Source organism: Etheostoma spectabile, chromosome 11, assembly GCF_008692095.1.
Source record: "Etheostoma spectabile isolate EspeVRDwgs_2016 chromosome 11, UIUC_Espe_1.0, whole genome shotgun sequence".
Classification (NCBI taxonomy): Eukaryota; Metazoa; Chordata; class Actinopteri; order Perciformes; family Percidae; genus Etheostoma; species Etheostoma spectabile.
The window spans coordinates 19,593,579-19,613,559 of NC_045743.1; the positions used below are offsets into that span (position 1 = coordinate 19,593,579).

General features: G+C 42.1%; 1 protein-coding gene across 2 annotated transcripts in view; it reads right to left on the reverse strand.

Annotated features, from left to right (window-relative positions):
• Positions 1-1,251: 1,251 nt before the first annotated feature.
• The window catches only part of pde1a (phosphodiesterase 1A, calmodulin-dependent), a 51,830-nt gene continuing 33,100 nt past the window's right edge, over positions 1,252-19,981 (reverse strand). For both annotated transcript variants that reach the window (XM_032529530.1, XM_032529529.1), the window contains 12 exons: positions 17,814-17,880; positions 13,264-13,380; positions 12,556-12,696; positions 12,243-12,343; positions 11,044-11,169; positions 9,730-9,831; positions 8,569-8,689; positions 7,106-7,187; positions 5,995-6,115; positions 3,829-4,013; positions 2,623-2,811; positions 1,252-1,989 (listed from right to left, as the gene is read on the reverse strand). In XM_032529530.1, coding sequence (XP_032385421.1) covers positions 1,922-1,989; positions 2,623-2,811; positions 3,829-4,013; positions 5,995-6,115; positions 7,106-7,187; positions 8,569-8,689; positions 9,730-9,831; positions 11,044-11,169; positions 12,243-12,343; positions 12,556-12,696; positions 13,264-13,380; positions 17,814-17,880 — 1,420 coding nt within the window. In that variant the 3' untranslated portion in view covers positions 1,252-1,921. The remainder of the gene's footprint in view (positions 1,990-2,622; positions 2,812-3,828; positions 4,014-5,994; positions 6,116-7,105; positions 7,188-8,568; positions 8,690-9,729; positions 9,832-11,043; positions 11,170-12,242; positions 12,344-12,555; positions 12,697-13,263; positions 13,381-17,813; positions 17,881-19,981) is intronic.

The following is a 19,981-nucleotide window of genomic DNA, read 5'->3' on the forward strand; positions in this document are numbered from 1 at the left end:
CCAGACAAAATTGTCAGCTTTTGTTTTTCGCTTGGCGCTACTAGGGAGAGAAGTAGAAGGGAGGCTGTATGCAGGCGTGCAGACTTGGTGGTGTTGTGTGCCAGTGCTTCACACTACCACCTAGCCGCCTGGCGTGCATACTACATCTAATTTCACTTTTGCACGTAGATTTCCCCTCCAAAACTTGTCTAAATGCGGAATAAAAAGTGAGAAGGCAACGCCACTTTTCTCTTCAGATCATTGTTGTCTAAACATAGCCTAAACCAATCACAATGGTCTTGGGCGGCACAGCAACGGTGGCTGTAGCTCAGTGGTAGAGCGGTCGCCTGCTAATCAAAAGGTTGGTGGTTTGATCCCTGGTCCTACAGTCAAAGTCGGAGTGTCCTTTGGCAATAACACCGAGCTGCCCCAGAGGCTGCGCCATTAGTGTGTAAAAGTATGTGAGTACGGCAGCATCAGCCACAGTGTGTGAATGGTTCCTGTACTATGTAAAAGAGCTTTGAGCAGTTGTTAAGACTAGAAAAACTCTATATAAAAACAGTCCATTTACATTTTAGCCCATAAAAAAATGCCACATACAATATTAAATGAAGTTACCTGTCGCCGTGTGTACTTTGTCCACAGGAATCCCACCAATTTCTTCAAAACTTGTAATTTTAAAGCTCGAAGGTTGTTGTTTTCCGAAGAAAACGGGGTTCAAAGGTAAGGGATATCCCGGCGATTATCATGGAAATGAACATTGATCATTGATTGATTGTCATTGATCCAGACTACGTTTGCAACTCATAGTTAAGTTTAGCGGTTCTTACAGTTAAATGCTCCTGCTCTGCCTTTGAGAAAATGAAAGCTCAGATGGGCCAATCTGGAATCTTGCCCCTTATGAGGTCATAAGGGGTAAGGTTACCTCCCCTTTCTCTATTTTGCATGCCCAGAGAATTTGGCCCACACACCAACAAGTGGGTGGGTCCTCCCTTGCTAGTCAGTGAAGATAACCAAACAGTAGCACCTCGGCTTTAATATCAACACATACAGTAGCACTGGTACAACTACTAGCTCATCTCATTGACCCGGATTTAAAGAGCTGCTGACACTGGTTGAATGATGTTAACATTAACTGTACCTAGCAGAAATGTGAGCTTTAAACTGTTTTTAAACTGTTAGCTTTATAACAACATGTGCAAGTGTACTGTAATTCAACGCTGCAACAAAAAAACTACGTGATGCCTTTAAAAGCATCAGGCAAAACAAAGAATGAAAATTCACTTTAATACCAGCTTGTTAAGTGAGAGTATGTGAGCACACAGCCAGATGCACCAGAGCAGCAGACACGATAAGATGCTATGTTTACCTTGCTGTGAGTAGTGAAAACACAGAATGGACTTTAACACATATGGACTCTGAATAAGCCAAGTGGAATAGATTTGAGAAAAGCAGTAGCGTGGAAGTCAAGTCCGTTGCAAAAACACAGAATGCAGATTAGTGTATTTTGGGTATTCCTCAAGTGGAATGGGATTGACTGACGGCGCTCTGACAAGTAAAAGGCAGATGCGCTGAAAAGTGAGTGGGTCCGATATCATTGGTCCCAAAAAGTGGGTGGGTCTTGTCCCACCCACATCCGACGCCCATGCTCTAATGAAATCATAAAACACTTTCACCACAGTGAACGGGCCATGGGGCTGCTAAGAAGCTGTTATCTGATGAATGTCGTCACTTTGAGTCTGGTATTTTCGTGGTTCATGGTCATAACGTCTAGTGGCCTTTTTTTCTTTTTTGGGGGGGGGGGCCACTGTGGTGCCATTGAGTCAGCAGCTGTGTTTGAACAGAAGAGTCTGAACCGTGTCGTTGTCACTGCACCGTTCCACCTGTTGCCACGGTGATCTGCCACAGTCAGACACAGTGGGAAGTTTGCCAGGGAGGGTCATCAGGCTTTTTCAGGCACTTCATCATTATCATCATTGTCCTCCGTCTTCTCCTCCGCCGGCCCCGAGCCTGCAACGATCATCGTAAACGGGTCAGCTCATTGAGCTACAACGTACACGTGTTCCACACTACAGTGTTTTCATTTTATTCTTCTTTGTTTTAAGCAGCGTTTTGAGACAAAAATGATAATAGAAATGGGGTTCTATTAAAACACTTGTTGGCCGTTATAAATGCAGATACCGACAGTTAAGGAAATGACTAATATCGGCCCACCAAAATATCGGTCGGGCTATAATATCTAAAATGTCTAAGCGACCTTACCGCTTTGTGTCTGTTCAGACTACAAAGTATCCCTGGAGTTTTTAAACCAAAACAGGGGCAGCAGTGTTTTCAAAAAACATATTATATTACACAGAAACATAGTAGTGTTGATCCTAGTCTAAATGTACATGGGTACTTTTTTTAAGCATAGTTTTTACTTTGCTTTTTAGCATACTCACAAACTGTGTTTTATGTCACTGAAAATGGATAACTTGCTAATGCTAATGAGGAACAGGCGACTCAACGCCTCACTTCTCTAAAGTCCCTGCGACGCTGCCTATTGAAGGGCGGGCGTCGCCTAGAAGGTTCCATAACAACGCATGGACGACGCCTCAGAGTTAGAGTTTAAATAAATGTTTGCGAGTTATGTCATGTTCGTACCGTTCCAAGTCAGGTGGACAGGTGACTTGTCGTTGTGTGTTTCAGGCGGGGAGCCCTCTGAGTTCTGTGATTGGTCAGCGGTGTGTACATCAGGGGCACTGTGACTGGGCGAGGCGTGCGATTGTGATTGGGTGTCTGAGTTGACAGACTCCACCTTCTCTTCTTCTTCTTGCTCCTTATTGGCCAGCTCTGTACACAAACAAAGGACACATTTAAGTTACAGAGCACTAGATAAAGAAGTACATTTCTTCCATATCTATAAATTATGTAATGTTACCGAAAACATCACAAGACGAAATTTCTGCAGCCATGCTGTCGCTCTGTGAGCTTGAATTGAGGTACAGTGGTGCTTCTTAAACAAAAACTACAGAATGGAACATGCTTCATCAAGGATAGGACCGAAATTGGTGTAAAATTAACATCCTAAAATCTGAGGTTGTTTTTCACACATATCACAACCACGTAGAGAGAGAATACCACATTTAAGCTTTGGCCATGTTTAACATAACACCTATACAGTATATACTGTATGACCGTTACAGTATGTACTGTATATGACAGAAAAAAGGAAAAGCATAATGGGTCTTGGATCACTAAAGTCATTACAGTTTGTCCTTTAATGACCATAATTACTTGTAGCAAATCCACTGTGATCTATCAAATAATTGATAGACATTTCAATTAAAACCAAAATATCAACCTATGGAGCCCCTAAGGGGACGTGACATGATTTTTTTTTCTGGTGCGCATGAGAAAATTTCTGGTGCACACGCAAAAGTATCTTGTGCGCACAAGCAAACCAATCTAAGGCTAGAGAAATTATGCTAAAAAGTACTGCTAACGTTATGTGGCTAAAGTTAATATTACACATTCACAGCATAATATGAGTTAACAGTTGCCTTTTCATCTTTAAATGCGTTTTCAGGCTGATGAATACCTCGTCCTCAGCAGCAATTCTGACTGGTACCCAGATTGGTTTCTCGTGCACACCAGTAAAAAAAAAAAGATATTACCGTTCCCCTTTAGGGGCTCAGTATCAACCTCAGGGTGGCGCTAGTAAAGTAAAGTCAGAGGATCACCAAAGTCTGAGGGATTCATTCTTTGGGGAACATAAATAATTTTACAAAAAGTTTGGGGCAATTCATCCAACAGTTGCTAAAATGTCTTAAACGTGACTTGATGAAACCTGTGGACACCCTGGCGTACCGTGCACGGACAGCTCTTTCCATCTGTCCTTGTTGCTGCCGATGACGCCAGATAGGTGGAGCTTCAGAGCCGGCTGGTCGATGGCCGTCAGGGAAAAGTCCATTTGTCCTTCATCGCTGTTACCATAGCGACCGCTACTGTGTCTCTGCACCGACTCCACGGTAACGGAACCGCTTCCTGTTAGACTGAAACAGAGCAGAGTAGGGTAACAACAATTATTACATCATTGTTTTGCATAATCCCCGTTTCTTTGTTTAACCCAAAGACCCATAGACTGGTAATATTAATGGACAGAGCATCCGGTTTGGGGAAGTGCTACAAATCCTTAAACCTGCTTTCTATCTGAAATCCTGCTGGAGGCAACTCCTTAAACCTGCTTTCTATCTGAAATCCTGCTGGGGGCAACTCCTTAAACCTGCTTTCTATCTGAAATCCTGCAGGGGGCAACTCCTTAAACCTGCTTTCTATCTGAATTCCTGCAGGGGGAAACTCCTTAAACCTGCTTTCTATCTGAAATCCTGCAGGGGGCAACTCCTTAAACCTGCTTTCTATCTGAATTCCTGCAGGGGGAGACTCCTTAAACCTGCTTTCTATCTTAAATCCTGCAGGGGGCAACTCCTCAAACCTGCTTTCTATCTAAAATCCTGCAGGGGGCAACTCTTTAAACCTGCTTTCTATCTGAATTCCTGCAGAGGGAGACTTCTTAAACCTGCTTTCTATCTGAATTCCGGCAGTCGGAGACTCCTTAAACCTGCTTACTATCTGAAATCCTGCAGGGGGCGACTCCTTAAAACTGCTTTCTATCTGAATTCTTCCAGGGGGAGACTCCTTAAAACTGCTTTCTATCTGAATTCCTGCAGGGGGCAACACATGCGGTTGCAAAAGGAGGTCTGTTTCTGTAGAAGTCTGTGAGAAAGTGACCCACTTCTCACTTGATTCTTTACCTCAGTAAACATTTTCATAAAGAGTTTATGGTCTCAGTCACTAGTTTGACGTCTTCTGCAACACAGAATGATGTTAAGGTTTTTAATTATGATCTTGCTGGTTTTAAAATTGGCAATAACGCCGGGGGTGTTTTAGGGCGTGACTATGTGTCAGTGAAAGTGTGTAACGTAACGTAGAGTGTAAGGAATCATCACATCCGCAAGCAACCATGGGGGGTGTCACGCATGCTCTGCCTATTAATCTTGACAGTCTATGGTTTGACCACAAGAAATTGCTTACATTAGCTAAGGTGCCAAGTGGTATAAATGTTGATGGTAATTGTTGAAAAAAACAATCATTCGCCAATATCTTCCTAGGTTTTCTCTTAAATAAGTTCTTAATAAAGTCCCTAAGAAAAGCAGAACATTGGAGAATTGTTTATAGGTGTGTTCTTAGAATGAGGAATCCCCCTGTCTTTGTAGAGTGAAAGCTTGTGCCCGTTGCTCCTATTTAGCGTAGGTAAATGCCCCGTGGATTCCCATTCAAAGGCATGAGATGGCAGGGCCGTGTTGTGTGCAAGGTGGAGGCCCCGACTCCAAAAGAAAGAAATGGAGGTACTGCTGCAAGAAGTCAGGCGTCAGCAGTGCATGGTGTGCAGCAATAAAACCGATGCATTGCATGCAGTTACTCATGCAGTAAACGCTGTGTCTGGAGAAGGGGCGCAGAACCGATGAAGTAGAAAAGAAATGGTTTGATCGGAAATCTGAGGCAATTTAATTTTTACTTCAAAACATGAAAGATACTAATAAGTAAAAAATATTTGATCACAAAAAAACATAGAGGATACTCTTGACGTATAAATAGCATGATCAATCACTTATTATTGGACGGTAGAGGTCCCTGTTAACATGATTGATTGGCAAAGCAAGGCAAGGTTATTTATATAGGCCTTGCACAATTCTTACATAATGGCAATGCAAAGTGCTTTACAAATGAGCAGTAGTGTGTATTTATTAAAACAAACAAACATATATTTATGTGTACAAAAATATAATGTTAATCCAAATTATTTCTGAGAGTGAGTGTATCTATAAACCAGGAGGGCGTGTACAAGGTCAGAATCAGGAGAAATGTAAAAGACCCAATCACAAGTATTTGGTCAGGAAGTGGAACTGTAATTACTTGTGTGTTGTGTAGTAGTAGTAGTAGTAGTAGTAGTAGTAGTAGTAGTAGCAGTAGTACCTGGACTTCCTGTTTCCAGACTCTCTGGCCTTCCTGTCCTCTTCTATCAGCGGACCAATCAGTTTCTCCGTCGTGTCGATCAGAACACTGAAGGTCGGCTCCACGATGAAGTCGATGAACCCTGCAACCAGCGAGAGAGACAGGATGGAGGGACGAGGGGCAGAGGAAAGGTCGGAGGATGGAGGAGCAACAAGACAGTACAAATGATAAACATAACTTTATAATTTCATAATCAGACCCATTACTCTGAGAGCAGAGGATTAGAGCAGTTCACCAGCTTTTGTCATTGTTGACCCAAAGTTAATTTATTTAATTTACTCCAATTTTATTTATGCTAGTCTCACACTGCCAGACCTTCCTCCGCAGCACTGTGGAGGAGGGTCTGGCAAGTCCACACAGCATTCTGGGATGGGAGAAAAATGTGCTCTGATTTATTGGAATTTCTTTAAACTAATCACAATCGTCTAAGTGCCGGACAGAGCCACGGTGCCTCTGCAAAATAGCCTCGGGAAGGAACTTTTAGTTGTGCAACAGAAAACTCAGATTGGACAGATAGTCTAGCTAGCTGTCTGGATTTACCCTGCAGAGATCTGAGGACCAGGTAACCATAGTCCTCAGATTGGACAGATAGTCTAGCTAGCGGTCTGGATTTACCCTGCAGAGATCTGAGGACCAGGTAACCATAGTCCTCAGATTGGACAGATAGTCTAGCTAGCTGTCTGGATTTACCCTGCAGAGATCTGAGGACCAGGTGACCATAGTCCTCAGATTGGACAGATAGTCTAGCTAGCTGTCTGGATTTACCCTGCAGAGATCTGAGTACCAGGTAACCATAGTCCTCAGATTGGACAGATAGTCTAGCTAGCTGTCTGGATTTACCCTGCAGAGATCTGAGGACCAGGTAACCATAGCCCTCAGAAATCAACCGCAGGTTAGAACGCCAACACAGAGACAGAGGAAGGGGACGGACATCCGGAAGATTTTCCAGAAGCACCAAAGCAAACCTGAAAGTGAAACGTCTTCGATATAGACTAGTTCCCAGGTAATGGTGATTCTCCCCTGCCTGCGGTTGAGTAATGGTTGGGTTGCATTGGTTGAAAGTTGTTCTTACCGATCTGTGATTGGGCGATCATGGTGGCTTTGCGGTCACAGAGAGGAGAGAAAGGGAGGCCCAGTTCCACTTCTTTATCTCCCTGGGAAAGAGACAGTCACCAAGGCAACATGAACATCAACTCAGATCCACTAGGTATTTTTAAAGACATGTTTACCACCTTGAACATGATAAACACAGAAAATCAAACCGTGTGCATTCAAACAGAAAGAAATCTGACGACGCAACACATATCTGTAATCCTTCCCAGTCCTGTAAGAGATGTACACGCTGCAGTTATAGGACAGCCAACATAACTATATGATGAACACATAAGATCTCATCTGTTTATCACCTTCGAGAAACTGGAACTAATGTTTGTTATTTTTGTTTAAATGACAGTTGCATAGTTAGTTGTCTGTCATTCAACAACTTAATTAATCAACTTATCATTTCAGCTGCACTGATATAAACTGTTGGGTAGTATTATGTATAAAAAACACATTTTATAAGTTTTTCATATGTTTAGTAGGCAGAAATTGCATTGTCATAATGGTGAGTAAATGGGATGTAACGATACGTGAAGAAAAATAGTTATAAGACAATATAAATTGAATCTGATGACTTATAAATTTGAATCAGGTTCTGTTCAAGTTAAGCACTGTACAAAGGGTCAAAGGGTCAATGATTTACATCTTAGTGGAATGATATTTTGAAGGAGGTATCTACGTGGAGAGCACTGATTGGTGGGAGAATAGGTTCAAAGGGACTTTGTGTTGGTTTTGGTGCCTCTTCTATATTCTTTAACCTGCCAACTCACAACTTTCAACGTTCCATGTTACTTAACATTTTCCCTAACTTATCCTATATTAAGTATGTTTGAAGTACTGAGAGACAGAGTGAGTGGACATTTCATTGGGTTAGGTCACTCTCCGAGCTACTGTAGAGATTGTAAATTGACGCTGAATTCTTTATATAATAATTGTCATGATCAGGAAATAGTGTCAAGCTGCTTCCTTATCAAACACATCCTCCAGCATTGCTGTTCAGACAACACAAAGTGGATTGAGAGTTTTTTTTTTAAGAATCGCGATGCAGTTCTAGACGGCTGGGGGCGTAATCTACTTTAATTTCACTTGTTTGACTTCAGACGTTACTGCGTCTTCTTAGGTTATTTTTTTCTATTTATTAAGTTATTTTGAAGTGGTTTTGATGGGTGGATTATTTAAGATAAAATACAATTTCAGTGTCCCTTTTCATAAGAGGACGCATCTTTTGTTTTGAACAGTTCATAGAAATAAAGGAACTTTTTGTTGTTATTTGTCTGAGAAAATCCTGTATTGTTACATCCTTAATTATTAAGTAACTAAAGCTGTGTGGTCAATGTAGTGAAGTAGAAGTATAAAGTAGCCTAGAAAAGACTCAAGTAAAGTACAAGAACCTAAAATGTGTACTTCAGTGCTTGAGTAAATGTGCTTGTTCACCTGTTGAAAGAACTCCTCCATGAGGCTGTGAGTCCAGCGGTAGTGCAGCGGCCAGGCTTTGGCCGGGTGACTGATGTCGGCAGCGTGAAGCAACAGAGACAAAACCTTCACTCTGTCCAGACTGGAGAGAGAGAGAGAGAGAGAGAGAGAGAGAGAGCAAGGCAAGGCAAGGCAAGGCAGCTTTATTTGTATAGAACATTTCAGCAACAGGGCAATTCAAAGTGCTTTGCACAAAATCAGTTAAAAAAACAAAAAAAAACAGATAAAACACAAGTATAAACAGTTAAAAATAATAACATTAAGACAGATAAAACCCTAACCCTAACCCTAACCCACTTGAGACTACCTTCACACTAATTAAGTCAATCTAGTGCTGCCTTTCGTGTCTACTTAACGACCGTCTAATGACCGAGCAGCGTGAGTAACAGTAAGAAACTGTTACTGAAATCAATCAATTAACATTTATTTATGGAACCCAGGGTATATTATATTGCAGACTCAGGTTTGATTATAAAATAAAGAAACGCAGTCTTCCAATGCCGGAACCAAGACGGCACTGCACGTCTCACTTTATTCAACGACAACCCAGTACCCACTTCCGTTTTCCCCGTCACAATAAAAGCTCTATGGTTTACTGTAACTTCCTTTTAACCTTCAACTGAGGGGTAACACCATAAAATATTTTTATTTTAGTTATACAGCGCTTCACAGCTACCAACAGGTATCCGAAGTGCTTTACAGCAAGGACCGAAGAATAAAACAGCGTAACATACAAAAGCGTTGTTGTTTAGCGTTGTTGATAGCGTTGTTTTACAGTTACAGACTGATGGCAGCTTGTAGTTTCTGTCGCCCCCATGAGGAATTCTAAGTAATGACAACAAAACTGTCGGCGCATCCACATGATACAAGCCTTCCGCGAAACTGAGAATTCAAAAAAGCTATTAGACAGATTCCATAGGGACGTATATGAAGTCCTTGCTAAAAGCTAACTGGAAATTTAAAAAAAAAACTACACGTTTAAGTTTCCAACCAAGCTGCCCCACTGTGACTGTAGTTCAAACAACTTCGTAAAAATACATTAAAAAAAACAGCAGATGGTACTCAGCATTACTGTGTTGTGGCTGAAACCGAACTGCAGATGAGAGGTCAGAGGTCACCGACCTGAGTGTCTGCGTCAGGGCGTTCCTCATGGTCTTGATCTGCTGGAAGTGACAGGACATGTCGGTGGACATCACCATCTCTATCACCAGAGCCCTCAGCTCCCTGCCACGAAGCAACACACACATTACATCATGTCAGTGATCAAAACAACGTGCAACACTTACAGACTGAGACGCAGCACAGTGGACAGTGTCTCTACACATAGAACATCGTTCTGTAAAAGTTTCTTCCCTGCCATAGTCCGACTGATCGCTGTGAATAACTGTACAATAAGCCTCACTACACCACTCATACTGTGAAATACCACTGTGCATGATTTGCAATATTTATTCTTTTGACAAATGCAATACAGTGAACCCTCGCTATGTCGCGGTTCACCTTCCACGGTCTCGCTGCTTCACGGATTTGCATCGTGCATTGTGTTCTGCATTCTGATTGGCTAAACAGTCTCTCAGCTTCTTCTCTACCTGTGTGCCAATAAATAACGTTGCTGTTTATACACGTACGTAAAACAGCAATTGGAAGCCTTCAGTTCGTATTGATGATTAAAATTATAATTTTACAGTACAGTAGTTATTTGTAAAAAAAAACGTTTATACGGTACTTTTATTTGTTAAACAACTGCTTGGGCCTGTAAAAAGGTTTTGTTCTTTGGTTTCAATGTATTATGGAGTATTTCATCGTATAATAATTGTAAAAAAAGGTTACTAGGTTAGGTTACTACTTCACGGACTTCGCCTATCACGGTTTCTTTTTGGAACGTAACCCCCGTGAAAAACAAGGGTTCGCTGAATCCCTCATAGTTGTAACGGACCCATTACCCTTAGTATAGTGTTTATGTATTCATTCCTTCTACTCTTTCTCCTCCTGGTTTACAGTAGTACTTATAGTCCAGTGACAGTAAGTCACGATCCTGTCTTGATTACATTTCCCAGCGTATCTCGTTTCCTTCGTGTCCTGAATGTCCCGTTTCCTAAACTCAAAAGTCACTTTCTTCTCGCGATAACACAGCAAGTGGCGTGTATGTCTACGTCCACTGTATACAGCGTAGACGTAAAAACGCGTACAGATAACACAGCAAGTGGCGTGTATGTCTACGTCCGCTGTATACAGCGTAGACGTAAAAAACGCGTACAGATAACACGCCACTTAGCTTGAGAAAGTTGACGTACTGTATATGTTTACGCAAAGTCATGACGTCATGTTGAACCATTGGACAAATTCAAGGAACGGCATGAGACTTTGTGTGTGTGTGTGTGTGTGTGTGTGTGTGTGTGTGTGTGTGTGTGTGTGTGTGTGTGTGTGTGTGTGTACCTCCAGTCGTCCTTGTTCAGGTTGACAAGGATGTTCATATCGTCCTCGGCCATCAGCCGGTAGGCGGCGCTGACGTGATGATTCTCCAGCACCGACCGGTCGTTGTACAGAATGGTCACCTCCGACCTGACACACACACACACACACACACACACACACACACAAGCAGATGCTAAAAGTCACTGTGATAGCGCCTCAACAACATCTTTTGTGTTCCATGTCGTTCTTCTGGTTTAGGGATTTATTCACATGAGACAATTTTCTCTAAGTCAAATGTTTTTGAACGTTGTATATGTCTCCAGTCATGACAATGACACTCACCACGTCTCTGGTTTACACTGGAATATCTCAATGTCTATTTAACGGATTGACATGACATTTGGAACAGATATCTATTGTGTCCAGAAGATGAGTCTCACTGACGTTAGTGACTCTCTGACTTTTCGTCATAGCAACACCATCAGGTTGAAGTTGTAATGTGTCCAGTACGACCAAATACCTGCAGAACTACAGACATCCCCATCAGCCGCAGCTGTACGTTGTGTTTAGAGGTAATTTGCTGTGCCAACAATAGCTCAGAACACCACCACTGTGTCCAAGTATGGCCTCAGAGCCACTCAGAGCACGGCTGTCATGTTGTTTTTCAAGTTTCAAAGTTGCTGCTGAGGACTGACATCTTAAAAGGCCCCCGTCTTTTTTGTGGCAACAAGAAGTCAAATCAGGCATTCATATAAAACTATATCCGTTCCATCAGGCCTGAGTCTGTGACACTGATGATAATAATGTTGAAAGGGTGAAAACCTTGTACGTCCAAATTCGTTGTTATTGAAAAGATGAAAAAAGGCTAATTAAAAAACATTTTATCAAGCTATTTTTGTCAAAGTCAGACAAAATCGCCTCATCGTTGTTTAAATATTTTTTTCTTGTGAACAACTGTTCATTGTACAAGTACACCATTCCGACTACAAACTCGGCTAATTACAATTTAAAAAAAAGGAGAAAACATTAAATAACATAGGGTAAAATAAAAAATAAAATAAAATAAAAAAAACCTAAGTTGTTTAAATATTTGTAAAACCCTCAAACAGGCTGTAATGGTGATCAATGGCATTGATTAATGAAAAAATAAAAAATGATGGAGATACGAGGTTTTGACGTTGCCCGACGGAGTAACCTGATTCTATCAGTGTGCACGTTACCTGGTGTTGATGTGGAAGTTGTTGGTGGTTCCTGTGTGCTCAAAGTCGTGAATGGCTGCAGCAAAAACCATGGCAAGAATCTCCAGCTCGCTGAGCCAGTGCTGCACGCACACACACACACACACACACACACACACAAACACACACACGTGCACACACACACACATTTTTAGCCAAGTATCTGTCACATAGTGGAAGTATTTCCACATTTTGGCTGTCCAAAGAGACCATTTAAGACAAAGTGATGTAACTGTGTGCATGTGCGTGTGTCCGTGCACGTGTGTGCATGTGAGTGCGTGTGTGTGTGTGTTACCATGAGTCCCGTGTGCAGCATCAGGAAGTGGGCAGTCTGAGTGACGTCGGCGGCGTGGATCAGGTTGTGGTAGGGGTTCCTGTGTTTGCTGTAGCCGTTCTCCAGAGCTTCAACAAACTGCACCAGAGCCTGCACCGGGATCTGAACACAGGAAGTACAGGTAGTACAGGTAATACCGATTCTACGAAAACTACACTGCGTCTGTGTGTCATCCAGGAGCAAAGACTTTGCAGCTGACATGACGTGTTTTCAATTAAAAATGTGAAGCCCCTCCTGCACACTGAACGTTAACCTTTGTATTGTCTTTCTGGGTCAAAAACTGACAAAAGTTTGACATTTTTGTCCCTTTTTCAGATTTTTTTTTTAATTTTCTCTAACACCACCTTACTACCACTAGTTTTAAACTACTTTTTGGGATTCATGGTCAATACACCTCATTTATATAAACTTATACCTAAAATTTGAGTTAAAATATACAGAAATTATGAATTATTTTGACTAATAGTTTTGACTAATAGACTAAAAATTTTCATTTCAAGACTTTCTAAGGACACACCTGAGAATGCAGAAAATTAAGGGTTTAACACAAAATGTTCAGGCAGAGGACCCCCAAACCCTTGCCCCAAAAACCTACTTGAATTTGCCCCCTGAACCTTCTCATGCAGTGATCTGCCCACCCTGATGGTTAACACATGAAGCTGTGTGTACCCTGAACCTGTTGATGAGGTCATAGCGGGTCAGCAGTTCGTAGACCAGGAACTTGAGGGCGTGGTCTCCAGTGGCCTCGTGGAAGGAGAAAACATCAAACGACCAGTGATCCACTTTCTGAAAAAACAAGAAGACAGATTCAGGAAATATAAGATCTGGGACAGATACAGCCTTCAGGATGGACAGGGAACAACATCTGGGACAGAAACAGCATTCAGGATGGACATGGAACAACATCTGGGACAGATACAGCATTCAGGGGGACATGGCACAACATCTGGGACAGATACAGAGAAGTTCAGCTTCAGGATGGACGTGGAACAACATCTGGGACAGATACAGCATTCAGGGTGGACATGGCACAAGATCTGGGACAGATACAGAGAAGATACAGCATTCAGGATGGACATGGAACAAAAAGTGGGACAAATACAGAGAAGATACAGCATTCAGGATGGACATAGAACAACATCTGGGAAAGATACAGAGAAGATATAGCATTCAAGATGGACTTGGAACAACATCTGGGACAGATACAGTACTCAGTATGGATATGGAACAACATCTGGGACAGATACAGAGAAGAAAACGCATTCAGGATGGACATGGAACAAGATCTGGGACAGATAAAGCATTCAGGGTGGACATTGCAAAACATATGGGACAGATACAGAGAAGATACAGCATTCAGGATGGACATGGAACAACATCTGGGACAGATACAGAGAAGATACAGCATTTGGGGTGGACATGGAACAACATCTGGGACAGATTCAGCATTCAGGGTGGACATGGAACCACAAGTGGGACAGATACAGCATTCAGGATGGACATGGAACAAGATCTGGGACAGATACAGTATTCAGGATGGACATGGAACAACATCTGGGACAGATACAGAGAAGTTACAGCATTCAGGATGGACATGGAACACATCTGGGACATATACAGAGAAGATACAGCATTCAGGTGGCATGGACAACATCTGGGACAGATACACATCAGGATGGACATGGAACACCATATGGGAGATCAGAGTAGTTACGCATTCAATGGACATGACAACATCGGGACAGATAGAGCATTCAGGATGGACATGGAACAACAAATGGGACAGATAGCAGCATTCAGATGGACATGGAACAACATCTGGGACAAACAGAGAATACAGCATTCAGGATGGAACGGAACACATCTGGGACAGTATACAAGAAGATACAGCATTCAGGATGGACATGGAACAACATCTGGGACAGATAGAGCATTCAGGATGGACATGGAACAACATATGGGACAGATACAGCCTTCAGGATGGACATGGAACAACCTCTGGGACAGATACAGAGAAGTTACAGCATTCAGGATGGACATGGAACAACATCTGGGACATATACAGAGAGATACAGCATTCAGAGGGACATGGACAACATCTGGAACAGATAGAGCATTCAGGATGGACTGGAAACAACAATGGACAGATACAGCCTCAGATGACATGGAACACATCTGGGACAGATACAGAGAGTTACAGCATTCAGCGATGGACTGGAACAACATCTGGGACGATCAGAGAGTTCAGCTTCAGGAGACATGGAACACATGGACAGATACACATTCAGGATGGACATGGAACAACATATGGGACAGATACAGCCTTCAGGATGGACATGGAACAACATCTGGGACAGATACAGAGAAGTTACAGCATTCAGGATGGACATGGAACAACATCTGGGACAGATACAGAGAAGTTACAGCCTTCAGGATGGACATGGAACAACATCTGGGACAGATACAGAGAAGTTACAGCATTCAGGATGGACATGGAACAACATCTGGGACAGATACAGAGAAGTTACAGCATTCAGGACGGACATGGAACAACATCTGGGACAGATACAGAGAAGTTACAGCATTCAGGATGGACATGGAACAACATCTGGGACAGATACAGAGAAGTTACAGCATTCAGGACGGACATGGAACAACATCTGGGACAGATACAGAGACGATACAACATCTGGGACTGCAGAGCTACGGCAGGCTGTCTGCGCAGGCCTCAGTGGAATGCACTGTAGTGTTATGTTTCCGCCAGTAGAGGGCAGTGGGATTATAAAGTTGATGCTCACATGGGAGGAGGTCAACCAGCATGTTCAATTAAATGGACGTATATAATTATTATTATTAGGTCATAATTACATTTTAAGTTTAAAATTATGATTTGCTGTCTTCCAAAAGTTCTATTCTGTTTGTTTCCGCTTGTGTTTTATGTCATTATAGAAGCATAAATGACAAACGACTGCAGAATAATTCAATTTACATTGTTTCTGAGTTTGTACAGGAAGGCCTGAGGAGGTCATCCATCACACACACACACACACACACACACACACACACACACACACACACACACACACACACACACACACCACCTACTCTCCTTCCTTACCTTCTCATTTCCTACCATTTCTCCTCCTTTCCTACTTTGCTTTTTCATTTTCCTCTCTTCTCTCCGTCTATCCTCCTGTCATCTCTATCTTCTTACCTTTCATTCTTCTTTCTTTCTTTCTTTCTTTCTTTCTTTCTTTCTTTCTTTCTTTTCCATTCCACCTGTCCCTGTCCTTGTCTAACTTCTTTCTTTCCCTTATATACTTACTTTTATCTCCTCTTTTTATGCCATTGCTTCTGCCATCTCTATCTCCTTCTTTCCTTCCATTCCTTCTCCTTTTGGTCTCCACCCATTCCTCTTCTATCTCCTCCTTTATGTTTACGTTTTCCTGTCCTTTCTCCTCTCTTCCCCACTCCTTACCTTCCTAACCTCATTTGTTCCCTCCTTACACCTCCTTACACATCTCTCTGCTTTATTTCTTTACTTTACTTCCCTCCCTCATTTCCTTCCATTGTTCCTCCATTCCTACTCCACTTCTTCCTTTTCCTCTCCTGTGTTTTTGTGTGTGTGTTTGTGTCTGTGTGTGTGTGTGTGTCTGTCTGTCTGTGTGACTGTTTGTGTGTGTGTATGTGTGTGTGTGTGTGAGTGCGTACGTGTGTGTGTTTGTCTGTGTCTGTGGGACTGTTTGTGTGTGTGTGTGTGTACGTGTGTGTGTGTGGTGTGGTGTGTCTGTTCTGTCTTTGGTGACGTTGTGTGTGTGTGTGTGTGCGCGCGAACGTACGTGTGTGTGTCTTTCTGTGTGTGTCTGTCTGTGTTACTGTGTGTGTGTGTGTGTGTGTGTGTGTGTGTATGTGTGTGTGTGTGTCTGTGTGTTTGATTCCTCCACCTTTTCTCTTCTACCTCATACTTTTTATCTTTTTGTTTTTACTGTCCTGCTATCTCCTTTATCCCCCTCGTTATTCTTCCCTATGTTCCCTCCTTGCCACCTCCTAACCTACTTCCTACTTTTCTTCCCTACCTCTTCTTTTCCTCTCATTCCTTCTTTCTTCTTCCATCTCCTTTTCAATTCTACTTTCCCTGTCTTTCTCCAACTTCTTTCTTTCCCTTCCTCCTCCTTTTGGTCTCTGACTTTTCCTCTTCTATTGCCTCTTTTCTTCCTATTGGTCCTCCTTTCCTACTCTTCATTTCCTCCTGTGCCCTCTCCCTTCCTTCCCTCATCTCTAGCTCCTTCTTTCCTTTCTCCTCCTTTTTTGTGTCACCAACATTACTCTTCTACCTCTTCCTTTTACCTGCCCCGCTTCTATCTCTTCTTTTCTTGCTTTACCCCCCTCCTTACCTTCTCTACCTCTCCTTTTCCTTCCATAACTCCTACTTTCCTTCTTTACAATCTATTTTCCTTTATCTATTACCGCCTATGAATCTCATTCTTTCCTCCAATGCTTCATAGTTTTCTTGCCTTTTTCCTCAATGAGTCTCCTACTTTCCTTCTCTTTCACCTCTTCCTTTTGTTCTCTACCTTCTCAATTTCTTCTATACTTTATTTCCCTTTCCAGCTTTCTTTCCTCTTCTGATTCCTTTTTTCTTTCCAATATTTCTTTCTCTATCTCCTCACATTCCCTTCCATAATCCCAACTTTCCTTCTTTGCCTCCTATGTTCCTCTACCACCTCACCTTATCATCTAATCTCCTCCCCTACTTTCTTTCCCTTCCACCACTTTCCTTCCCCACCTCCTCCTTTCCTATTCCACCTCTTCACTTTCCTCTACCTCTTCCTTTTATTCTCTACCTCATCTTTTTCTTCTCCGCTTTATTTTCCCTTTCCAGCTCTTTCTGTCCTCTTCTGCCTTCCCTTTTCTTTCCTAGATTTATGTATCTACCTCACTTTCCTTCCATACATCCTTTTTTATTTTTTCCCTCACAACCGTTCCCCGGCTTCTCTTCCCTTTCATTCATACCATTCATTTCCTTGCCTACCTCCTCACCCCTTTCTTAACTTTTCACAGACTTCTTTCATTCTTATAACTTCCATTTTTCTTGTCTGCCTCCTCCTTTCATTTCACGTGTCTGGAGAAAACAATTCTGCAAAACTGTCTGTCAGAGAAGAAACTTACTGAAGAAATAAATAACAAAATGCATAAAATGCTAAATGCTAATTGCATACCTTCAGAGCTGTCAAAGCCGTGGGTGGGTAGGTTAGACCGGCCATGTTGGACGTCCGTCTGTACATCCTGATATCACACACACACACACACACACACACACAAAATCACACACGCACACAGACACGCATGCATACACGCACACAATCACACACACAGACACGCATGCATACACAAACACACGCACATACATACACACACAGTCACACAGAAAAACAGACACACACACACACACACAGACACACACACACAGACACAGAGACATACACAGACGCACACCGAAACGCAAGCACACACACACACACACACACACAGACACACAAACACACAGACAAACAGACAGACACACACACACACAATCACACAATCTCACACACACACACAGACACAAACACACAGACAGACAGACACACACAGAGACATACACAGACGCACACCGAAACGCACGCACACACACACACACACAGACACACAAATACACAGACAAACAGACAGACACACACACACACACAGACATACACAGATGCACACCGAAACGCACTCACACGCACGCACGCACACACACACACACACACACAGAAAGATAAAATTATGTTGCACAAATGTCACACTTGGATACAGACAGTTTGAATGCAGATATAAACAGTCTCCTCGCCAGACCTCCAGCCACCCTCCTCCACAGTTTGTGACCACGATGGATTGCCCGTCGTCACGGTAACCATGTACCAAACACACACACAGCGAGCGCAGCAGATCTTTTTTTGATTTCATGCGTCATTAAGCCGCAGCAGATGAGCTGATACTGGTATTGTCACGGCGAGTCGTTTCCACTCTAATGATATAGTTTCTCCATACGATCTCCAGGCCCGCTAACATCATTACGCCTCTTGTTCCAGCGAATAATCACATCCGCCGGACGCGTTCTGGTGATGGCGATTTGGAAGAAGTTGCTGATTGTTTGTCTATTTCCTTCTTCAGGTGCTCCAGATTGCCGCTGGAGACAGAAATAACTCTGTGAACATTTCAAAGTGTTGCTGTTGTGTTTGAGACGAGCTGACTGGACTTTGAGGAGTCACAGTTTTTACTTTGTTGTCAATATAATCACTGGTGGAATGTAACTAAGTACATTTACTCAAGCACGGTGGGCCTACTGTACGACTCAAATGTTGACATATTCTCCTTAACTTGAGTCTTCTCTTTTCACGCCACTTTCTACTTCTCTTCCGCTACATCTCAGAGAGAAATATTCTACTTTTTACTCCACTACATTCATCTGACAGCTTTAGTTACTAGTTACTTTAGTTACTCTTCTACATTCTCGTTCAGCTTTAGTTACTAGTTACTTTAGTTATAGTTACTTTAGTACTCCCTCTACATTCATCTGACAGCTTTATTACTAGTTACTTAGTACTCTTCTACATTCTCTGACAGCTTTAGTTACTAGTTACTTTTGTTACTAGTACTTTAGTTACTCCTCTACATCTCTGCAGCTTTAGTTACTAGTTACTTTAGTTACTCTTCTACATTCATCTGACAGCTTTAGTACTAGTTACTTTAGTTACCTCCCTACATCATCTGAAAGCTTTAGTTAATATTACTTTGTTACTAGTTACTTTAGTTTTTTACTCCTCTACGTTCATCCTGACAGTTTAGTTACTAGTTACTTTAGTTACTCCTACGTTCTCTGTTACAGCTTAGTTCTAGTTCTTTAGTTACTTTAGTTACCCCTACTTCATCTACAAGCTTTAGTTACTAGTTACTTATAGTTCTACACTAGTTACTATTTACATTACTCCACTATCATTCATCTGAAGCTTTAGTTAGTTCTTAGTTAGTCCCCCTACATTCATCTGACGCTTTAGTTACTAGTTACTTTAGTTACTCCACTACATTCATCTGACAGCTTAGTTCTAGTTACTTTAGTTCTTTAGTTCTCCACTACTTCATCTGACAGCTTTAGTACTATTACTAGTTACTATTACTTTAGTTACTCCACTACTCATTCTCTGACAGCTTTAGTTATAGTTACTTTTATTTTACTAGTTTCTTAGTTACTCCTCTACTTTCATCTGACAGCTTAGTTACATTTACTTTAGTTACTGTGCTACGTTCATCTGTTACAGCTTTAGTTACTAGTTACTTTAGTTACTTTATCGTTAACTCCCAAAAA